This window comes from Lichenostomus cassidix, chromosome 3 (genome assembly GCF_008360975.1).
Source record: "Lichenostomus cassidix isolate B80296 chromosome 3, HeHo_3.0, whole genome shotgun sequence".
Classification (NCBI taxonomy): Eukaryota; Metazoa; Chordata; class Aves; order Passeriformes; family Meliphagidae; genus Lichenostomus; species Lichenostomus cassidix.
In genome coordinates this window covers 84,245,786-84,269,193 of record NC_139483.1, presented here as the reverse complement: position 1 = coordinate 84,269,193, position 23,408 = coordinate 84,245,786, and the positions used below count along the sequence as shown (strand labels likewise).

The following is a 23,408-nucleotide window of genomic DNA, read 5'->3' as shown; positions in this document are numbered from 1 at the left end:
GATTTCACTAGGAACTTGAGCATATGAATACCCTTGACTATATGAGCAAATCTGTTTAAATCACTGACATATGAAGTTATAGACATATTGAAATATTATGCTGATCCATGGTCTTCGAGAAGCAATAGATTATGGCATTTGTGAATTCCATTTCCTACACTAAAAATCTGAATTTTACCCACAGAAAGTTAGTCCAAAGTTAAAATGAAAAAAATTAAAAACAACCCAAACTTTGAAGAAAGTAAGTTCAGTTGAAGTAGAATTAATTCTTTTTAAAATCTATTCTTTTTTTTTTTTTTAATTTGAGTTAAAAATTGGAGATTTGTGAAAATAGAAGAGTGGAGCTGTCAAATATTTGCAATTTTAAAGTGATTGAATTAGTATTTTTCTGAAGCAGGCTTTTTAAAAATCTCATCAAGAAGTACTAGTATTAGTGTTCTAATTCTTTTATAGGAATCTGCAGGAAATTCTAGTTTGCGTTGTACTACATATTGGTATTAATTAAGATATCATGGAAAATGAAGGATGGTTTAATTCAACTAATGCTGCAATCATTTTAATTAGTTTTAATGTTAGATGGCCTGAAAGATAAAAAGATATTAGACATTAAAACACAAGAAAAGTTACAGCTGAGGTCATTGTTTCTGCATTTCTGACCTTCAATGAGTGCTTCATTCCTCCATTTTTCCAAAAGTGCTAGCATATTTGTGTGAGTTTCTATCACATAACCTTTAGAAGGAGTTATTCTTTAAAGCATTTACTAGTACTATTTTCATATGCACCCACCTATAAAACTAGATATCTTACTCATTGAAAGTGTAGGGCAAGAAAGAGCAATAAAAATTTTCTGAGGTAAGTTAAAAATGGTTTTCTGTTCCTATAAAATAACTCCTCTGTACATTTTCTTTAAAATGTCATGACTTCAAAATTTGATAGCTGACAGCCCTGCAGGGTTAGAAGCAAGTCCAATTGCATAGCTGAGGATTTTTGCCTTTACAAGTTATTGCCTCAAGCCCTGCAGGACTAGTAGGTATTGGACTTAAAAGCAGTGACATTTTTAAATACAGAGTAGATGTTCCTGGTTTGGGATAAAGACTTGACCACTCCAAGGGTCAGGAGGTGTAATTTTAAAGGGAAAAAGGCAATGCTGTGAAAGAAAGCAGCAAATATTTTTATAAGTGCTAAACAGTTAAGATCATACACAGAATAAAAAGTGTGAAGCCATCAATAGGGTAAATCTAAAAGTAGACGTTATGAAGTATATCAAAGTCAGACAAGATACAATAACAAATATCACTATTGCAGCATCTATTTTTTATGTCTAATATATATACAAATACGTATCTCAATAGAATAATGTAATATATTTCAGGATGTGAGGGCACTTGTAAAATCCCATTCTATACTATAAATTTAAGGACATAAGAAATTCTCTCTTATGTGAGATAAAACGTTAATTCAAAGTAATAAAGATTAAATTCTGTTCAATGTCCACTTATGTAATGCCAAGAAATTAAATTTGTAAGTTTAGTATGTCATAGCACCTCAACTTTATACTGAGATACAGCTAAGATACTGCTGTCTCAGCACTGTGTTTTGGGTTTAATATGCCTACAGAATCACAGAATCTTAGAATTAGTGAGGTTGGAAAGACCTCTGAAATCATCAGGTTCAACTATTAAGCAATCAGTGCCAAGTCCACCACTATACCATGTCCCTAAATACCACTTTTAAAAGTCTTTTAAATAACTCCGGGGAGGGTGAGTCCATCACTTCCTTGAGCATCTTATTGCATTGCTTGACTAGCCTAATCTTTCCTAGTGTCAAATCTGAACCTCCCGTGGTGCCACTTCAAGCCATTTCCTCTTGTCGTGTCACTTGTTACTTGGGAAGAGAGACTGACTCCCACTTCACTACACCCTCCTTTCAGGGAGTTGTGGAGAGCAACTCCTTTTCTCCAGGCTTAACACCTGCAGCTCTCTCAGCTGCTCCTCACAGGACTTGTGCCCCAGACTCTTCATCAGCCTTGTTGTCCTCTGGACTCATTCCAGCCCCTCAATGTTCTTCTGGTAGTGAGTGGCCCAGAACTGGACATAGGATTTGAGGTCTGGCTTCACCAGGACCAAGTACAGAGGGCCAATCACTGCCCTGGTCCTGCGGGCCACACTGTTTCTGATACAGGTGAGGATGCCATTGGCCTTCTTGGCCACCTGGGCACAGCTGGCTCATGTTCAGCTGCTGCCAACCAGCAGCCCCAGGTCCCTTTCTGCTGAGCAGCTTTCCAGCCACTCTGCCCCAGGCTTGTGGTCCTACAGTGCATTGTTTTAACCGAAGTGCAGCATTTGGAACTTTGCCTCATTGAACCTCATGCTGTCATTCTCAGCCCATCGATTCAGTCTGTCAAGATGTTTCTGTACAGCCTTCCCACCCTCTAGCAGATCAACACTCTCACCCAAATTGGTGTTGTCTGTGAAGTAATTGAGTTCAATTCCCAATCCAGAACATTGATAAAGATTTTAAACAGGACCAGCCCTAGTACTGAGCACTGAGAAACTCCACTAGTGGCCATCCACAAACGGGATTTAACTCCACTGACCACTGCCCTCTGGGCCCAGCCATCCTGACAGTTTTTGTGCAGTGAACAGTCCATCCATCCAAGCCATAAGTAGCCTTCAAGACAATCCTGTGGGAGACAGTGTCAAAGGCTTTACTAATGTCCAGGAAAACTACATCTAGAGCCTTTCCCTCGTCCACTAGGCAGGTCACCTGGTTGCAAAGACCAGGTTAGTTAAGCAGGACCTGACTTTCTTAAACCCATGCTGGCTGGGTCTCATCTGCTGCTTGCCCTGTATATGCTGTGTGATGGCACTCAGGATGATCTGCTTCAGAGATCAGAGGAGCAGGAAGGAGGCCACACTGACAGGCCTGTAGTTCTTTGTGTCCTCCTTCTGGTCCACCCTGTAGCTAGATATCCCATTTGCCAACTTCCAGTCAGCTGACATCACTCTGCTTAGCCAGGAATGCTGGTAAATAACTGTAAGTAGCTTGGTGAACACTTTCACCAGCTCTCTCAGTACCATTTAGTGGATTCCATCTGATGCTGATATATTTTTTAGTTGTCTTTTACAACAGTAACCATCTACCTGGGCTTTGGCCCTTCTAATTTTTTCCTTATGTAACCTCATGACATCCTGGTAGTCTTCCTGAGTTCCCTGCCTCTTCTTTCAAAGGTGATACCCTCCCTCTTTTACCCTGAGCTCCAGCCAATGCTCTCTGTTCAAAAAGACCAGTCTTCTGAACCAGTTTGTCTTTTGGCACATGGTGATGGCCTGCTCCTGCATCTTTAAGATTTCCTTCTTGAGGGATTTCTGGTCTTCCTGGACTCCTTTTCCCTTCAGGACTTTGGTGAAAATTCCAAGCTAGATGAACCATCATCCTTGTTGTTCAGTTCCACTTGCAAAGCCTCATTTTATGCCAGGGCAGGAAAAGTCACAGAGAAAATGTGCCTGTTGTTCTAGGCAGGAACTTGTTGCCGTTGCTCCCTCTCCCTTATATAACTGTGTTCAGCCAGGGGAAAGCAGACAGGGAATCCTCCATATTGTGCATCCTGTCTGCCTGTCAGGCCTGTCCCAGGGAAAGTAGGGTGAAATTCCAGTGCTCTCTCTCTTTAACTCTCTGTCAGTAATTGGGAGTTCCTCCACCTGGGTGCACCTCCCACAGGTGTGCTCACTCCTGCCTTCCACAGAGCACAGCCTGCAGCTGACTCCTTGGTGTCAGCATGTTCCCCCCAGAGCACTCTGGGCAGCTGCATCAGTCATGCTAGGTGCAGAGCTTAGAGAGACTAGCTTTCTGCCAGGCAGATGCTACTGCTTCCTGGTTGAGCTTGCAGGGCTTCAGTGCCCTTCCTGCATGCCCTGTGCCAGCTGCCATGCCATACCCTGACTCATAGTGCTCCTGAGGGATTATTTCATAGGTGGGGGCAGTGCTTGGTCACTGTTGCTTCTGGGCCTGCCCAGGTCTTCTAAGCCACTGCCACACAAGCTGCAGGCTCCTGGCAGCTCTCTTTGGTCCCCTGATATTTCCCTGGTTTGGGAAATCCCATTGTGCACTGCACCAGAAAGCTTCACTGCCATTTGTGCCAGCAGTGGAGATGCTCACCTCAGCGACCCATAAGCAATGTGAAACAACCAGCAAACTGAAATGCAATTCATTTGAAAGCAAATTCTTTAAAACGGGAATAATAAGCATAAGCTGGGCTGAACAGGCAAAAGATTAGTCTAGCCCCAGCATCCTGCCTGCCACAGAGCCTGTTAAAAAATACCTAGAAGAGTGCCTAGTAGCAAGGTACTTATTTAGTAGCTATTCCTCTGGTATGCATCCTAAATTCCAATAGATTTGGGACGTACAGTCAGATTTTTTATCTCTGTGTGCTGTAGCCTTAAAAGATTTTTGTTGTCTGTGAGTTTATCTAATCACTCTCTCAGTTCACATAATCTTCTGTCATTTATAACCTCCTGTGGAGACAATTTCCATCGTTTAACTATGCCCTGTGAGAAAAAAAAAGCCTCCTATTGTTTGTTTTAAATATACAACCTAATAACTTCATTTAATGCCTTTAGATCTAATATTACAAGGAATAACAATCATTTCTGGTTCACTTTCACCATGGCACTCTTACAAACATTATCAGACCTCCCTTGACCACCTGTTACCCAGACTGGAAGGACTTACCTTGTATAAGCTGTCCCATATTCTGAGAGATTCCTCTAGTTCCACTAGATCTGTTAGAGCTAGGAAGAGATCAGAACTGCGTACTGCATTCAAAATGTGGGCATACCGCAGACTTTTTTAGAGTGGCGTAGTCATATTTTCTGTTTTGCTATTTCCAAACCCCTGCTGAAAACTAATATAAACTGAAGAACACATCATGCGCTTGACATGCTCCAGCATCTCTGAATTAAAATATATGCATGAGTTTTCTCCAATGCATAGTCAATAGAAAGATGTTTGCTTATATGTAATTTTAGATATCATTTAGCTGTCTGAGATATCAAAATATAGTGCCAGCTTCTGATGTGAGTTATACTGAGGATATTCCATTGAAGTTGACAGGTCCAATCAATATACAGCATGCACTGACATGAAGTGGATTCATGACATTCCCTGAATACTATACATGCGCAGACAATTACTGCAACTGCTCTCATTATGTAATTTCTAGGAGATATATTCTAGCTAATAAGTTTCATGTACTAAGTAGTCTGTGTATAATTCAGATCAAGTAGTGTAATCCAAATTAATTGTATTCTTTATTTATTGCACTTTTAAAACATCAAGTAGCTTGAGAGCATAACAGAATGCAAATTACTTCAAAATGTAGGAAGGCTCTGTAGCAGTTTCTCTTTGCAACACTAGGTCCGACTAAAGGGAAAGGCATCTCAGATTTGGAGTTTTCAGCTAAAGCATGCCACGTCTATGTGACACACCACAGACAGACAGACAGACAGACAGACTTTTTGTGATATGCCTTTCATGCCAATGAGAGTTGATTCCGCTCTGCAAAAACTGCAACATTAATCGAATAATTTTACTGTGTATGTTTCAGACACATATACTTTGTTTTAGATACATATACTTTCAATATCCTAAGTGATATGGCATTGTAAACATCAAAAGTACTGCAAAGCATCTCTACCTCCATGTAAGCATCTCTACCTCTATGTGGAGATAGAAGGAAATAAGTATAGCACTATATTTGGGTGTATTTTCTTTTGAACATAGAAGTAATTTACCTTCATATCTTTATTTTGGCTTTCAGTCCTGGGGCTGATCTCTGCCTTATGTATGACTCAGGATGACACTGTCTCTCTATTTCAAGGCTTTCAGATGAAAGCTATATAATGTGGGTAGATAATTAGTGTATTAACACTGATTATTGTGGGACACATTTTTCAGTCCTTTTCTACCATACCTGAAGGCTGGAGACTATACCAACTTTGTCAGTGGACAGAAGACAAGCCCATTGTTACAGCTCTTGCACCTGCAGAGTATTGGTGCTGTTTCCCATCAGGAAGACACAAACAAACAAAAAATTTCTCAGGAGATGGAAGAGGATAGGCCAGCAATTTTTACTCATTTGTTCACACAGGCATTTTTTTGGCACCTAGTTAAGGCACATACTCCCCAACACCTCCTCTATCCTCTTTTTTTAGACTGTGAATAAAAACACTTGTCCAATCTCTTAACCAATTTATTCAGTTTTTAATGCCAGCAGTCAAATTTGTCTAAACACACAATCTAGCTGGCAGGTGACTTGCTGAAATGGATTTACCAGAGGAGTAAGAGGACTTAAATCATGTATTGTTCAGTGCAGAAAATTTTTCTGAGACTTCCAGATATGCTGTCATTACAAGTGCAAATTATTTATTGAGTTGTGAATGCATCGAACATCTTGTACATGTGCAGATTAAATTTGAAGCATGTCCACAGAATCCACCTGTGGGCCTTGTTGACCACAGTGGCCTCCTTTGCAATATATGCCCTCTTATTATTGAGTGGCCACAATCCCTAGTAAATAAAGCTCACTGTTCAGACGTGGCACAGTGCAGACCATCATTCTTTCCCCAGCGTCTGTTTTCATGTTATGTGCAGTGTGATGCACATGTCCTTCTTCCATGCCCTCACAGGCAAAGCCTCAGTGAAACCCTTTAGGTGTTATCTCCAGAGATTATCATCATCATCTGGCTTTTTTTTTTAAGCAACACTACCATTGCACAGGTGTGAAGTGGAGTTAAAAACAAAGCAGTTAGCTCTAATTTACCTTTCTGGGCAGTTGGTTTGTAAATACACTCAGGAAGACTCAGATGAGCAGTAGCTCACATAGCTGGACTCCAAAGAGGCTACATTCAAACCAATCATTTTGAGTTTGGAAGCTGAGCAGACACATTAATAAGTCCTTAGGTAATATACCTGACTGAAAGAGAAGAACCTCAGGGAAACACTTAACTTAGAAGACTCTAAAATGTACACTAAGGAGGTGTCTCTTACATCTCCTTTTAAGAGAGAGCCTCCATTTCCTAAATCTGTACTTGACTTTATTTGACTCTGTAACCACAGTGATTTTCCCACATCTTAAAATAAAAGTTAAAATTGTTAAGTTAAAAAAGATGCATTACTTTATAATGATATAGAAGATAGCTCTGTGAATTACAGAGTTTTCAATATACACCTTACATATACCAGCTTAGCAACATCTGGATTGTTTAGTTTTGGTTTTAACCAGATCATAAAAACTACCAAAAAGCATTGTGTTTAGCTGTATTGCATTACATATGCTCTTAGCTGGGCATATACAAAGTCACTGTGTCTCAACTGCTTGCTCAGATTTGTTGCACTGCCCCATTTTATTTAAGTTTCAGTTATTATATGAGATAGGGAGGCACCCACCACTCAATCCTTCATGTACTTTGCCAGACCTCCTCTCCAGTCACTGATTCTTAAATCCAGAGGTTTTATGAGGTTTATGTTAGACTGTTTTGGCCATCAAGTCTTTCTTCTAACATGCTCAGAAGAGCCTTAGCATTAACTCTCAACAAGGTACTTATGCAGGTCATCTCTCTGTTGTTCCTGACTGTGGCCTTTACTTCACAGTGAATTGGCTGATACATAAAACATGAACAGCACCTATGGGAAGACCTATACTCTAGGGTTTTTGTCTGATAGTTCAATGGTAAGAAAGCTCACCCAAGACAGAAGAGACTTACCCAAGGGGAGGCCTCATCTTTGCAAGATTCAGAACCATTTCAGGAGGAATGAATCTCTGTGCTGTTGGAATTAAATCTCCATGCTGTAAGAATGAAATCTCTGGGCTGTAGGACATTTCCGAGTAAGGAAGCTTCTCTAATTCCTTCTATTCACCATTAGTCCTGTTCTTTCCTAATGTAACTAAATATTGGTTATCAGAAAGGGAAAGACTGTTTACAGTCTGTTTTAAATTCTGTAGCTAAGGTTTTCACTGAAGAGAAAGTACCTAACCAAAGATGTTAAGCATCAGTCCCTACAACCCCTTGTCACCTCAGACTGGCTAATTACCATGTGTCTGATCTCAGTCAAGAGCCAATAGCAAGCTGTATGCCTTTGTCCTACTGAGGTATTTGTATCAAATGTGTTTTTAATGTGCAGCCTGATCACCAGTAAAAGATTTGGTGCAGGTTCAGTCAGGATGCATGCTAACTCACCAAAGAGAGAATAGGGAGATAAGGATTGAAGCAGTTGTTAATTGGCCATTCAGGTACAAAAGATAACATCTGATCTAACAGAGACATCTCTAAAGAAGAAAAAGAATACTTACTTTAATTAAAAGGGGTGGTCAGATAATCTCCGAAATAAGAAAGAAATCAATGCATTTGAAGAAAAAGAGATTAGATTTGTTTAGGCTTCTGGGAAAGACTTACAAAAAAAGGATTGGTTATAAAAAGCAAGTGTTTTACACAAGAAAAAGGACATAACCTGAGGCCTAACACGTAGAGAAAATAGAACTCTTTATAAACTAAATGTTTGAGAAGTCTTGCAGACTAGCAGCTGGATAAAAGGGGAGACATAATCTCCATGTCAGTAGAGCAAATTTCAGGGACTTTTTTTGTGTTATGTTTGTTTGGATGGTTGGTTGGTTTGGTTTTTTGGGTTTGTTGGGTTTTTGTGAGTTTTGGTTTTTTGGGGTTTTTTTTTGTTGTTGTTGTTGTTTGTTTCTTTCTTTTTTGTTTGGTTTGGTTTGGGTTTTTTTGTGTCATAAACAGTTGTAACTGTGTCCAGTTTTTTGATTGGTTGGTTCTTTTATCTCAATCTGGCTTGACTTAAGTTTGTTTTCAAAGTGTGAGGAGACAGGAAAAGGTCTTTACTTCTTTCTTTAAAATTGTACACTAAGGCAATTAATCTCCAATTGCCATAGTGTGCAGCATGCCCTTCAGAGAACCCATGGGTAACAGCTGTGGGATACACAGTAGGATTGTGTAAGAGCAGCAGGTGGTATCACAAGATACAGAGGAGGAGATGCTGACAGCTATGAGGGTTCTTAGTCATGCAGCTATGATATGAAGCAACAAATATGAAACCTGAGGATCTTCAGAGAACATGTAATACTGGTGTTTGAATGCTCAATCTGCAGAGTAACACTCAATGGAGCAGGAGCTGGAATTCATATGCCAAACCCTGTCTCCTTCCAATTTGGCTACAAAGTCCATGCTTTGCTTTACCTTCTGGCCCAATGCATAATTCTGCTTCAACAAGAAGGGGTGAAGGTACTCTCACACCAGAATGTACTGTAGTTTGGTGTTAGATCATCTGCTGCAAATTTGTGGCTATTCAACTCCCCTCAATAACAGCAGGAAATTGAAATAAATTTCCTCTTCTATCTCAGAACAATTAAGCTGTTAGATAAAAGGAAGACTCTCCACTGTCCATCTTCAAGGTGAACCTAACTCAAAATTTTGAAAGGTAGTGGTTAACATCTAGGTCCAAAGGAGATCTCAGCTGTCTTACGCATCACCACAGCAATGTGCATCATTTCAGTGTCCGACCAATTAACATATTTGTTTCTGCCGTTCTTATTTTGTGGCTTAATTTTTTTCCTACTTTTCCTACATTATTTCCTGGAGCCTAATCCAAAGCACGCTCTGAGGAGGTTGGACATATATTGTGGTTTTAGTTTTATCTGCCCATTTAATGTAGGATAGCATAGGATGTTGTGACAGTAACACTGATGGAAGCCAAGTCTCTTTTGTTCCCCTCAATTCTGTTTCACACCTGTTTCTCTGCCTTCTCATCATGCTGGCCTTGAAATTTGAACTAATGGTACTACACTTTATTGCTTGTCTTTTGGAAGAAACATTAACAATAGGTACTCCCCTCATACAGGCTTTGACATTCTTAATTTCCAGGATAAACTTCTGAGCCCCTAGCCTTTCCCAGCCTCTGGCAATATACAATTTACAAGGTTCATTTTTGCTAGGAGTCCCTGTGAATAATAGTACAGTATGAAAGATTTTGTAGGTTGATCAATTGGAAAACACTACATGACAATTTTTCCTTAGTTCACCATAAATTTACATACATATTTATAATCTAAACAAAAGAAGATAAAAGATTTTACTGATTTTGTGAGGAGTGTGCTGCATTAAGAGTATAGAAATTTGGCAGGAAAAAAACCCTTTTGCTTTCCAGCTAGTCCTCAGAGATCAGAGGGGCTGGGTGCAGCTAGGCTTACGTTCTGATTAAAACCAATTCAGCACTGTAAATTTACATTCAATGAGACATCAGATGCACCAGTAGTGTAGGTATCACTATCAATTGCAGATTCACAAATTGTGTGGTTTACCGGTTCAACACTGTAAATCTGGTCAGGATCAATAAGAACTTTCATGAACAGATTCACAAATAATGTGGTTTACTGTTTAAACCCTTCAAGTCTGATTGAGTCCAACAGGAACTTTCATGAACACAGATTCACAAATTGTATCATTTGCCAGTTTGACACAGTAAGTCTGGTTGGGTTCAATAAGAACTTTTCTTCACATAGTTTCTAGGAACTCAATGAGATTTCCTAGACAAGATAGGAACGGACAAGATAACCCAGAAGGGAAGTGAGGCTTCTTGTCTGCTCCAGTCGTTCTGGAGGTCCATGAGGAAAGAAGACGTACTTTTCAGAAATTCTAAGTAGATACCAACATTCTTTCATAATGGTGTACACAGGGGTAATGCCCAGGACTTCAACTGTGCTTTCTCTGGGCCATCTACAGACAGGGATAAAGCTCCAAAAAGTGATTGGTTTCCTTCTAGATTTTTAATGCACTGATATTCATCTTCTTAGGAGATTTTCTCTATAATTTTGAGACAGAGGGGAAAATGCTCTTGTTCAAATGCAATCCACTAGACTTGTTAAGATACAGAAATAGAGCTGAAGGATTGTTTATCCAGTGTTGTGTAAAAACATGAATGAATCTCATAAAGCTAATAATGATAAGTCTGTGTAGTAACAGTAGTATACAGAGGACCAGTAATCAAGAACTATGCAATAGGAGGCAGGAAACTTATAGTATTAGTTTCATCTTAGCTTTGTCATACAATTTATTTAGAATTTCTTTTCATTTTACACATTGATTCTCTTGCAGTATGCTAATAGAAGGGCCACTGTTGATTACAGCACAATTCAAACACGCGGTGTGCTAGATCATGCCCTAAACTGTATGGACAGAGAAATATAGGAATTAATAAAATGTTACTGCAAGCATTAGCACTCACTTCCATAACTCCCCTTTGATGAATCTTTTGTTTATAGTAGCCAAACAGATAACCAAGGCAATTTTTGATCCTTTCCCATGGAGCTTTCTGTAAGCTGCACATTATTAGAAAGTTAATCTACCAATGTATGTTTGTAACTACAGTGGCTCTGTTACATATTCTACTTTTTGGGGTTTAATATCTCACCTAGTTTAAATCATATTAAAATAAAACTTGGTTTCCAGCCCAGATGTACATTTGTTTAACAAAACAATTATCCATATAGGATTTATTTTTAATTTAAGGCCAGTGAGAAAATTAATTTTTCAAAGATTTCTATTTTCTTTGACAAAAAAAGAAATTCACAAGTATGTCTTTGAGGACAATTAAACAATTCAATGTCTGAATTGGAAAAGTGGCCTTAGTGTTCAGGAAAATGAACTCCCTATAGTATTCTGGTTGGAGATCCAATTGCAAGATATTCATCACCCAGTTTGTTCTTCTGATACCACACAAATTCAGACATTCTTTTTGGGACATTTGCAGTATTTTAGACATGTAGTCATAAGGAAGTTGGTTTTGTCCATTTTATTTCCTTTCGTTTCCACAATTTCCTGCATTATTTTTTCTAATTGTGGGAGGGGAAAGAATGCCCTATGTCATAATGACCTAATGTTAATCGAAATAACCGTTTCAGGGTAAACAATACTTTCTTAAACTGTAGTTTTATGTGTGACATTATTAAGGAAAGTGCGTTAATATCCACATTTTCTTTGTCTTTTTTTTTCTTTAAGGTAAATTGTATAAATAAAACAGATGTTGCCATATATTGCTGATAGGAATAAGACTGATCACAGAAGAAATTATGCGTGCTAAGAGTTAGGTCATGTCTCAGATATATAAACATGCTCAGCTGAAAGAAGTCTCCTGCATTGAGCCTTCCGTGTGATTTCCCTGGGATTTTAGGTCCAGGTGTAAAGAAGCAAGCAGGTGTTGGAAGGACTTTATCTTCACTAATGTGCCAGCTAGCGTATCTGAACAGGCACAGTGATATATATAACCTGCTATTCATAAGGGCCATGAGCTTCTTTCTTGCCTTTTGCTAGGCTAAAAAAAATCTGATGTCTGCATTTTCTGTGTGCTTCTTATCATTTACTGAGAATGGAGTTGGAATACCAAAGTCTGTCCTAAATGGAAAACAGCCCCTAGCTGAACAGGAAAAAAAAAGTTTAGAAATGTACGTACACAAGAATTAAGAAGAATTAACATAATCTCAGCAGAAATAATAAAATTTCTTAACTTCTGTGTAGTTTGCTTTCTACAAAACTGTAATTAAATACTTGAATAACTTCTTGCTGGTATTTAAGAAATATAACTTAATGGTCAAAAAGCTTTTTTACAAGAATTAAGAAGAATTAACATCATCTCAGCAGAAAAAATATAATTTCTTAACTTCTGTGTAGTTTGCTTTCTACAAAGCTGTAATTAAATACTTAAATAACAACTTCTTGCTGGTATTTAAGAAATATAACTTAATGGTCAAAAAGCTATTTTATTCTTATTTAACCACAGTTATCAACTATGACTCAAAGAGGCTACCATCACAGATGTATAGCAAGGTGTTAACTCTTTGCTCATGACAACCAAAACTTAGTTGCTAGTCTGGGAAAAAGTGTTAGCTTAAGTGTCGTTAGCTTCCTTTGTCTCACAGAATCTCCATTAAAAATTTTAAAATCTGTCATTTGAAAAATATTTCTTCAAAATAAATTAATAGAGAAGACAGTGCATGGTATGAAGTCCTTTATAAGGTGAGTGGCTTTGATAATAAAATCATAACTGATTTTTTTTATATAAGGAAGTTAAAGTAAAAAAATGCAATTAGTGAGGGATATATGTTATTAATTATAAAGAAATCAATAGTAAGTGGCTAACCATATCATGAGACCAAGACAAATAATGCAAAATAAGGGAAACAGTTGCTAGAGTATCAAATTGTGGGTGATTGTCAGTCTGTCAGATAGGCAGTTGTGTCTGTGAGTCAATTTTTTTGTTTTACAAAGATTCTCCTGTCCTCTAAACCACATTTCCATTCTGATATCTGAGGTAGTTATATCATTGTTTTCAATAGTGAGCATAATTATGCAATATTGCATAATACATTTTCAAAGAGTAAACCTCACATTTTTCCTTCTATATCATACACAATTAAAATAATTTTCTGTACATCATTTGGCCGTAATTTTTGTTGCATAGAGCTAAGACTTTCACCTTAAACTCTGAAAGGGACACTCCAACATTCCACTAGCTGTAAGACTACTTGGAGAAGGGCATACTTACAGGTAAATATTGGAGCTGAGGGTATTTTTGGTGCATATGCCATATTAGCCACAGATCCATAGGCCCAAATTAAATCCTATTTAGGCTTTTTCCACCTACTTCCCTGATCCCTCTGCTTTTTTTCCCTGCCTCAACTGCAGGATGACACAAGATCTGCAGTGGTAAATCTATGCTTCTTGGGAATTCCTTTGATTTTATCATGGGAATTCTGCCAGGTTGATTAAATCATCTGTGGTTCAGTAGAAGAGTGCAAAAATTGCCAATAATGGGCATGAACCTACATCTATATTTGCTACATATTTTCAATTCAATAGTTTCCCTTGATATAAATAGAACATGTGTTAATAGTACCTGTCACTCCTTTATAATTTTCTGCATAACAGGAAAGATCCACAGGAATAATAGGTGCCCTTTTGCATATTCGTATGATAACCCTAAATGTTAGACACATAGTCAAAGAAAAGCACACCAAAAAGGAATGAAACTTCTAAGTATGGGATAGGTTCTGATTAGACCAGAACATCTGCATTGTAAGAGGGATAGATCATAAATGGAGGACTTCATAAAAAGTGTTGCATTGAGATATACTAAATGCAATATATCCATTTTAATTCCATATATCCATTCCTTATTTACTTTATACGTAAAACCAAATTGTTGCTTTATTTCAACAAATCAAAATTACCAGCATCTCTGAGTGAATTAGTAATCATGCATTTGCCGTTCTGCTGGCATAACCATCATGCAACACATTTCAGTTACACTTTTCTTCTGGTCCTGATTATTACTCCATCTCCTTCATGGACTTAGTGTAACATTCTGTGCAGCTTCTGTTAGCTGTAATTTCAACAGGCTTCAAACATATTTATTAATGAGGCATTTTTTTCTTATTAACTGCACTGGTTAGAATAGAGAGAAGGAGCTTATTTAATGACTGAATTTTCATCTGCAACATATACAAACATAATGCTGTTAAGCAAAAAATTGAAAAAATTAAATCACTGAAAAAAATAAATAATAAAATATAAAACCTGTCCATATTGGACTGACTCTGCTCCTGCCATGTCAATTGGTGTCTTATTTTTGAATCCAATCAGACTGCTTTGGTCATTTCAGACTGCTTTTGGACATTCTACAAAAAATTTCAGTTGTATTGAAGAAGTTTTGCAAAATTTGTAGTGTATTTGTAGCTCATCTACTCTGTGACTGGAAATTTGTATTTCTAGTGACTTGAAGAGCTGAATGAGGCACTCTAAACCTGCTGGACTGCCCCTGATTTATAGTAATTTAAATATAATTGCAGTTTTAACAGATTCTTTGTTTTAAACTAAACTGGTGTTTGTGATTTTATAATTAGAATTTGTCTAACTCTTGTGCATTGGACACCATCTGCAAGGATTTAGTGCTAACTGGATGTATTGTGTATCCAGTGCTTTTCAGCATAGACTGAATTCAATTTATTAAATCTTATTCTCAGGATGAATAATACCATCCTTTTGTTTTCAAATATGTCAATTTCTCTTAAGCTATCAATCCTCAATATTTAATCAGCAAAGATAAACGCATTTCATTTGGCCCTAACTGTGTGTCACAATAAGAGAAGAGACAGGAAAGCTAATAAAATAAATTCTTCAAGTTTTCCAGAAGATAATGCTTCTGAATTTAAAATATGTAACTATATTTTTCAAAGGGGATGTTGATTTAGCCTGTGGCTCTCTGAAAGACACAATTTGCAAGGGAAAGCTAATAAACTGCTTTAGTGGCTTGAAGAATTGGTGATTTTCTCTCAATTGTTTCCCCTCAGTCACTGTTTGTTTTGTTTATTATAGGATTCTGTTTCGAAGACAATAGTATGTAAGGGTTACATCTGGTGTGTTCAAAAACTAGTGGCACAAAATGCTGAGGTGGCCTGGGTTGAGTTGCACACTGAGAGCAGGCTTGGGATAACAAATTGCCTTTGCATGAGGGCCCTGGCATATAGAATCACTTACAGAGGTGTGTTGTCAAGGCAGGAGAGGTGACACAAGGGTGGTCACAGGGACTGGAAATTATTATTCCCCCACTTTGTTTCTTCGACCTTTATTTTTCTTTTTTTTTTAAGTCATTTAGTGACCTGAGGTGAAATGGACAGGAATTGACAGCACACATGCTGCTGCTGGCAGCAGAGTCTCTGCAGTTGCTTCTTGGACATGAAAGGAGGGGAAAAAAAGATGAAAGAAACCTAGTTGTTCTCTAAATATAACACATGTAATGATAATATGTTTGCTGTAGTTGAAACCAACCCCTTTTTCCTGTAGACATTATTTCCCTCCCCACTGCAGTTCAGGAAAAAGGAGAAATGATTTTTTGTCTCTCCCTCTCCTTCTTCTTGCTTGCACAAAGAAAACGTGGGTTGATACCATTTTTATTGTTCTGCTGGGGTGGGTTTCAGACCTCGCATTAGCATATTGAATGTCTAATTGAATTCGGGGGCTGTGTTAATCATCTTGTTTTGTTTAGGGGTGGTTGGTGAAAGGTGCCAGCAAACGTTTGCTTTGGCTTGGGGTTAGCTTGGTGCTGCCACCCCAAGAAAAAGAATCGAGAAGGGGGAGGGAGCCGGGGAAAGGCGAGTTGACTGAGTGATGTCTGGAGGGCGAACTCGTGTGTCTCTTTGGTGATGTGTGCTGCTGTACTGAAATCCACCCCTCTGCTGGAGCTAAGGCAAGAGTTGGAGGCATCTGATGCTGCCGTTTCCAGGGTGAAATTTCTAAGGCTGATAGCTAAAAACAACAACCAAAAAAAAAAACCCCAAATCCTCATCAAAAATAGCAATCAGAACAGAAGATCCAGCATCTCCCGGTCCAACTGGCATAACCCAGACAGACGTTTGAGAACCACATGCTTTTAACCTAGCCACACACACGAAAAGGGGGGGTGGGGGGGCGGCAAAAGAAAGGGACCAAAAAAGGCACTGCAACTACCGAACATCATATTTCTCACAAAAGGCCAGAAACTGAGCCGGTAGGAAACGAGAAGGGGAAAAAAAAAAAAAGAGAGAGAGAGAGAGAGAGAGAGTGAGAGAGGAAAAGCCTCCCCCTCTTCCCCCGATGAGTTTTTCGCAGTGCTCTGGTGAGGCTCGGAGGTGGCTGGCAGCGCAGGGGGCGGCTGCTGCCACGGCTGGCGGGGTTCCGCGCAGCAGCGCCCGGCGCTCAGCACCGCCGCCCGGACAGCTCCGCGCCCTGCCCGCCCTGCCCCACAAGTCCGCGCCGCTGTCCGGCAACTCCGCGGCGCGCTCCTCGTTGCATTGTCTCCTCGCGGAACCTTACGGCCGTCAGGCGTAATTACCCCCATTTCCCCCACCCCCTCCTCTCTCTCTCCTTTGCAGGAACGACTCTTTGGGAACCTGGTCCACCCAGGGATGTAAAACTGTGCTTACCGATGCATCCCATACGAAATGCTTATGTGATCGTCTCTCTACCTTCGCCATTTTGGCTCAGCAGCCTAGAGAAATAGTAAGTAACAAAGAAGGGGGAAAAAAATCCGGTTTTAATGCAAAAGGGAATGCGGGGGGACTGCGGGGGGAGGGGGGAGCTGGTCCAGCTTTCCTCTCAGGTATATTGCAGGCGTTGCATTGAGGAATTGTTAAATATTGCAGGTAGTCAAATATTAGTCTCCTGGTGTCTACAGTGTCTCAGATAAATGAATTCCAGATTCTGTGATATAACTAAATCCTAGTGAAATTAGCATGCTTTCGAACTCTATAATTTTTTTTTAGAGAAAGCCTTGTAATTGGGGTGCAAATGTGTAGAAAACTTTTGTATTGAACAATTAAGGGAACGTACAGGTCTCTATTATTGCTCTTGGTAGGAAACCCCTTAGATACTGTAGTTAAACAGATTGCAGATCTGCATTGGGCATTTTCAGCACAGATTTTCTATGTAGTCTGTTGATATGATGTAAGAAAAATAATCAAGTTTTCATGAGAAAGAAGGAACATTAAGTGTATAAGCAGACACTCCCAGTATTATTGAATGTAAAAATAGCTGAAAAGCAAATATTTGTGAAGTTATCCTGCTAAAGCATGATTTCATTTTCCTGATTTTGGAAACATATGAGCAGATTCTTCTTAACAGCAAAGTAAATCTGTTTGGAAAAAAAGTGGTTTAAATAAAATACTACTTTCTGCCTGAGATCTGGCCTAAAAGTACATGTGCCTTATATCCTATTTGTGTGACAAAAGCTATCTTGATAAATGTAATTTACAATACATCCCTGAAGCTTAACAATCATTTTGGTAAACCATGCATGATATCCTTAAAACTTTAAGATCTATTTTTTCTATATGTATTAGCAATATTCATGTGTATTTCAGAACATGAGCACATATACATAGAGAGGAAAAAACTGACCTGGTATCTGAAGATAATAATTTTCCTTACAGCAGGGAAAACTAGTTTCTTTTCAAGGTCATTCATTTATTTTCATTTTTTATTTTCATTATTCTTTTCAAAAAATGAAATAATTCTAAATTTGTAGAGTTTTTAATGGAAGGCTTATGATACTGTTGCCATAGATATCCTGCCATTCCTTCTAGGCAGTCATAGGCCCAAGGAAATTAAGCATGTGAGAATAGTGGATTGAAGTCAAAGTTATTAGAAGTCAGAAAGTTTGGACATTCTGCAACAAGCATGAATCAAATTCTGGGTCAAATTACTGGATGATCTTTAATATATTAGAGTGAAACCAAGCTGTTTGTTTAATGCACAATTCTAAATATTGCTATTTCTGAAGAGAAATACATCTTTTAATTAATGTTAACTGGAAAGTTGTTTAAACTTGTGCTAACATTGTAGTCTCCTGTTACATTGTAATATTACTAGTTTATTTCCCAAAGTATCGTGCAAATATTACAAGGTATTTTAAAGCTCAAAAGCCTCTGAGGAATATATGAAGCCGATCTCAGAGTTATGTATGGATCAGTTGTGGAATTAAGTTGATTTCTTCATAAGTAATATTACTGAAACTATCTGTGGCAGTTTGTCTGCTTTTAATTTTGCTTTTCTTGCTTTTTTTCATTTGACTTGTTGGTTTTATTGCTGGAGGATGTTTTTTCTTCATGGTTGTCTGTTGTAACTTGCAGATCATGGAATCATCTGGCACACCCTCAGTGACCTTAATAGTAGGCAGTGGTCTTTCCTGCTTGGCCTTGATCACTCTAGCAGTTGTCTATGCAGCATTATGGAGGTATGTAATGGGTTGAGACAGCTAAATGTAAATACATTGCTATATTTAGTTGAATTGCATTTTGAAGAGAGCATTAGATCCCACATTTATTTTTTAGAAAGTTAAATAAAAGAAAAAAAAAGACGAATGTAGTTCATGCTTTGATGCCTAAATTTGCTGATGTGATTGATGAGTTTTACTGTCTTGGCCTGATAGTATAGCCCACTCTTCTCTTTCTCCTCTTCAGTGTGAATGATGTTGCTCTTTTGGTGGGGTATTCATAGTGCTAAATGAAAAGAGGATTCTTATAAATAATATATTTCATGTGAGGCTTCTGGCCTATGCCTTTAACTGCTTTTCTCCCATTTACATTTTGAAACAAAACTTATTTGTGATAAAATAAGCATATCAAAGTTGCACATTTAGGGAAGTGCAGTCAAGTGATTTTGAGTATATTCACATCAGTTATAAGTTTGAATAAAGACCACAAAATTAAATAGTCTTAAACAGTGAAGTGGTACATTCCAGTGCAGATCTTCTTTCCATCCTGAGTTTACAACTTTTTATAAACAACAAGTTTATTAAAATATTTTATTTACTTAAAAGTGCAATAAATACTTATGGAGCAAATTAATTTGAGAAGTAATGAGGAATAGCATGATGTCTTAGTGCAGAAGAAACTCAAAAGTAAGATGAAAAGTCATGCAAGGTAATAAGTATTTTTAAAAAGTTAACATGGATTCTCATTTAACTTTTTTCAATAATAAAAGAAAAACAGAGTTTTATGAAAGTACTAAGAAACAAGGGGATGAAATAAAAAAATTTTGCACCTATTTCTCTATCGCTCTTATGTACCACAGAAACTCAAAGTATTGGAAATATATATAATTATTAAGAATATCTAGTTATATAAGTTATGATAAAATACTGTAAAAATTATCAATTCTTGTCTGTCAAAACTAAGAATGAGAGTATTTCAGGATATAATTCCCATCTGAAGAATTATAGTGTTATTTTTGCACTCCCTGATATATTTAGCACTTGGATAGAAATACTGTCATGCTCAGTGGAGCTGGTCTACTCCATTGTTTAAATTAGATGTAAGAAAGAAATTCCTTATTGTGAAGAACAGGTTGTCCACAGAAGTTGTGGATGCTCCATCCCTGGAAGTGTTCAAGGCCAGGTTGGATGGGGTTTTGAGCAAATGGTCCAGTGGATTGTGTCCCTGCCCATGGCAAGGGTTTGTAACCAGATGATTTTTAGTTCCCTTCCAACCCAAGCGATTCTATGATTCTGTGAACTTCTAAGCAGAAATTCATAACATAAATGTTGTTTATTATGGCTTAAGTCAGTGCTGTGAGCTCCTGCTTGCACTGTATTTACTCAATCACTAATGCCCTTTGTAGTCCATGGATGCTCAGTGTTGGGAATTGGCTCAGGTGAATCAAAAGTTAACAAGTTAGAAAGTAGCATCATGCTGTCTGTGTGAACAAAGGCACTGGACTTTCTGTATTTGTTTGCGAGTACATAGAACTAGCCTTAAGAATGTTGCTATATTTTAAGGAAGAATGTGGATTGTGGTATCAGGGTTGCTCCATCTATCTAAAAAATATAATGCTGTATCACTCAATATGCGAGCAAAAAGGACTACAATTAATTTCATGTCCGAAGTTCAGCATTTCTTGTGGGTTCAACGGCCTTTTTTATTACTTCCTCAGAGTCAACTGTGGGAGTACAGCTCAGGAGGAGACATCAATATTAACTGAACTCCAGTGAAAAGCATATAGTAGAGGCCATAGAATATATAGAGATATGGCATGGTCTTACGAGTAACTGGGCACCCTTAACTTTCATTTATTTTAGTAGTCAACATTTAGTGTCGACAGCTCTAAAAATCAAGTCAGAAAGGTACTTTGCTTGCAACCATAATCATTCTCTTTCTGTCCTGTAGCATATAAAAGGGTGTATACAGAAAAATGTGAACCCTTGAATCTTGAAAGGAAATATGTGATTAGACTATCTGACTTTTTCATCTTAAACATATTTGGAAAATGAATATAAGAAGTTTGCAAGAGTAACTGTGATGATTGCTGCTATAATTTAATCTTTCTGTATACGTTTGGCTATTTCTTGGTATTCAGTCTTATGAAGATATTATGGTACTATTGAAACATCAAAATTAATGTTATCCCAATAATGTGTTTCAAAATTCATTGCCATAATATCATCCACCAACCTGCATCTTATTTATGCATCATGGACCAAATCTTCTGTTTATGTAAATCCCCATATTTTTGCTGAAGTTAGTAATTATGAGTGGTCTGTGCCAGCTGTGGATATTCCCAGGGACAAGCAGAGAGCATAAGAAGTTCCTGACATGAATGCATGTAAGCCCATTATTATCAGTGTGGTGCTAGAAGAATGTTGCCAGCAGTTTTCAAAAGAATCATTGGTAGATAATTTTTTTTAAATATACCTAGATTCTAAGAGGAAATTGTGGAATATCTATCAGAATATCATAGTTCTGATGTTTGTATTCTGATAGCTCTCTAATACTCTTTCTGAGCACATGAAAGGAATCACCACTCTTTCAGAGTATCTCCAATATTTAATTCAAGAACTAAATCAAAGCTTTGTTTGGCTTACTAGTTGTTTTCCTTTTAGAAAAGTTGTACCCTCTCTTTGTTTACTTGAACAGGTACATCAGATCTGAGAGGTCCATAATTCTAATCAATTTCTGCCTGTCCATTATCTCATCAAATATCCTTATCCTGGTTGGACAAACTCAGACACATAACAAGGTATGAGATGGATTATATTAAATTTTCCATTAAAGATTAATATCATTGTTTTATTCGTGTTTAGCTTAAAATAATTACATCCATTTAGTCCTATACTCATAGGATTCGGTGGTTTTGGTAAAATATTAAGAGACAAGGGAAAATATTTATCGTCTTTCATAGTCTTTTTTTCCCTTCCAAAAATCCCTTTTGGTATTGTTCCCTCTAGATAAGCTGTGCTCTGTGTGGTAGACTTGTGTGTTTTATAACTAAATTTCAAAGCAAAAAAGTTCAAAGGCTCAACATCAAAAGCACAAATTCTGCTTCATTATAATAGTTGTAATAGGATTGTGCTACAGTGTTTTTGTCTTTTTATTAACACACTGGTACTCGAAAGGCAAGTAGAAATTGCTTAGAAGTTAGAGCATGATTGTTGAAAATGTGCAGAAACAGACATCATGACAAGCTGTAGAACAGTTAGATCTCTAACTGATGTAGCTATAAGAAAGTAATAACCCTGCATACCTTACTTAGTGATGTATTGCTGATTTATTAATAATCTGCTCTCTGAACATCATTGTCATTTGTGCCTCTCCTGTAGAACTGCAGGCTTGCCACTGTTTTGAGGAGTCACCCAATGCCTGGTAATGCTAGGCAACTTGCACAAGTGGCAATAAGTGATTGCTTAAAATTAACCATCACTACGTGATTGCTTGGAATAGAAAACAGTATGTAGTTGGTTGACTGGGCAATATGTGATAGAATGCTGTTAAGTTTAGGAGTAAGCAAGTGTTTGCAGAGTAGTTCTTTTTCCCTCTGTGTTAAACTACTTAATGCACCGCTCATCTTAATTTTTCTAATATCAAATGAAAGAATGTTCATCATCTGCTATAAGGGAACTGATGTTTCTACAACACACCTGTAATTAATCATTTCTTTTCAAATATGTACTTAGCGGTTTAGCTGCCAGAAGTCTCATAAATTCAATGCAAGTCACATAGATGTACTTTGTAAAATATATCCAAACCAAGCATAGTTATTTCCAGCAGATAATGTAACATAATTATTGAAATTAGGATATTAATATGCTTTTCAAGTCTTGAAGGTGTGTAGAGGTACAAATAAACAAAATATAGATTTCCAGAAGAAACCCATGTAACTCTTACATATTTTATTCATGGGGGGAAAAAGCAATGTCCCAGGAACTTCAGAGTACCAGAGTACAGAAGATTAATCCTCCCTAGAGTTTCAGCACTAGCATGCATAGTCATATAAACTATTTTATTACGCATTTCAAGAATAGATATGGTTCAGTAGCTGCAAGTTCCTAAGTACATTGCCACTGTAGAATCAGAGTCTGAGGGCTTCAGAATAACTGTGTTGGATAATACATTTCCTAGGTATGCTAGCAGCCTTTCTCTGATGCTTGACTCAGGAAACTCTGAACTAAAACCCACCCTTAATCGAGTTCCTTTCTATTAATCTCCTTGAGCTTCCTCACTTCTACTTCCTGAGCTCCTCAAAGTACAGAGATATCACACTGACATATTTCTGAGACCAACAGACCCAAAAATTCAGATTTCAAAGAAAATAATAGAAAAAAACACATCATAAAGTTTGTATTTTTAATGTACCGTCTGAAACAATTACTGCAAAATACCACTTCTTGCTGCATTAGTCTTCTTTTTGAGTCCACATCTTGCTTTTGATTCACCTACCAACCAGGAACTTCTAGCCAGGGAGCACCTCTAATGGATCAAAGGCAAAATACATTTTTTATGTGCAGCAAGGCATTCCTCATTACAAACCAAAATT

The 23,408-nt window shown here is 37.7% G+C and overlaps 1 protein-coding gene across 10 annotated transcripts in view; it reads left to right on the top strand.

Annotated features, from left to right (window-relative positions):
- ADGRB3 (adhesion G protein-coupled receptor B3) overlaps positions 1-23,408 on the top strand; it is a 451,307-nt gene that overhangs the window by 338,325 nt on the left and 89,574 nt on the right. For all 10 annotated transcript variants that reach the window (XR_014851052.1, XM_085056561.1, XM_085056566.1 and 7 more), the window contains 3 exons: positions 16,976-17,102; positions 18,731-18,834; positions 21,512-21,614. Coding sequence is in view for 9 of the 10 variants with exons in the window: in XM_085056561.1 (XP_084912687.1) it covers positions 16,976-17,102; positions 18,731-18,834; positions 21,512-21,614 (334 nt within the window). In the remaining variant the exon portion in view is untranslated. The remainder of the gene's footprint in view (positions 1-16,975; positions 17,103-18,730; positions 18,835-21,511; positions 21,615-23,408) is intronic.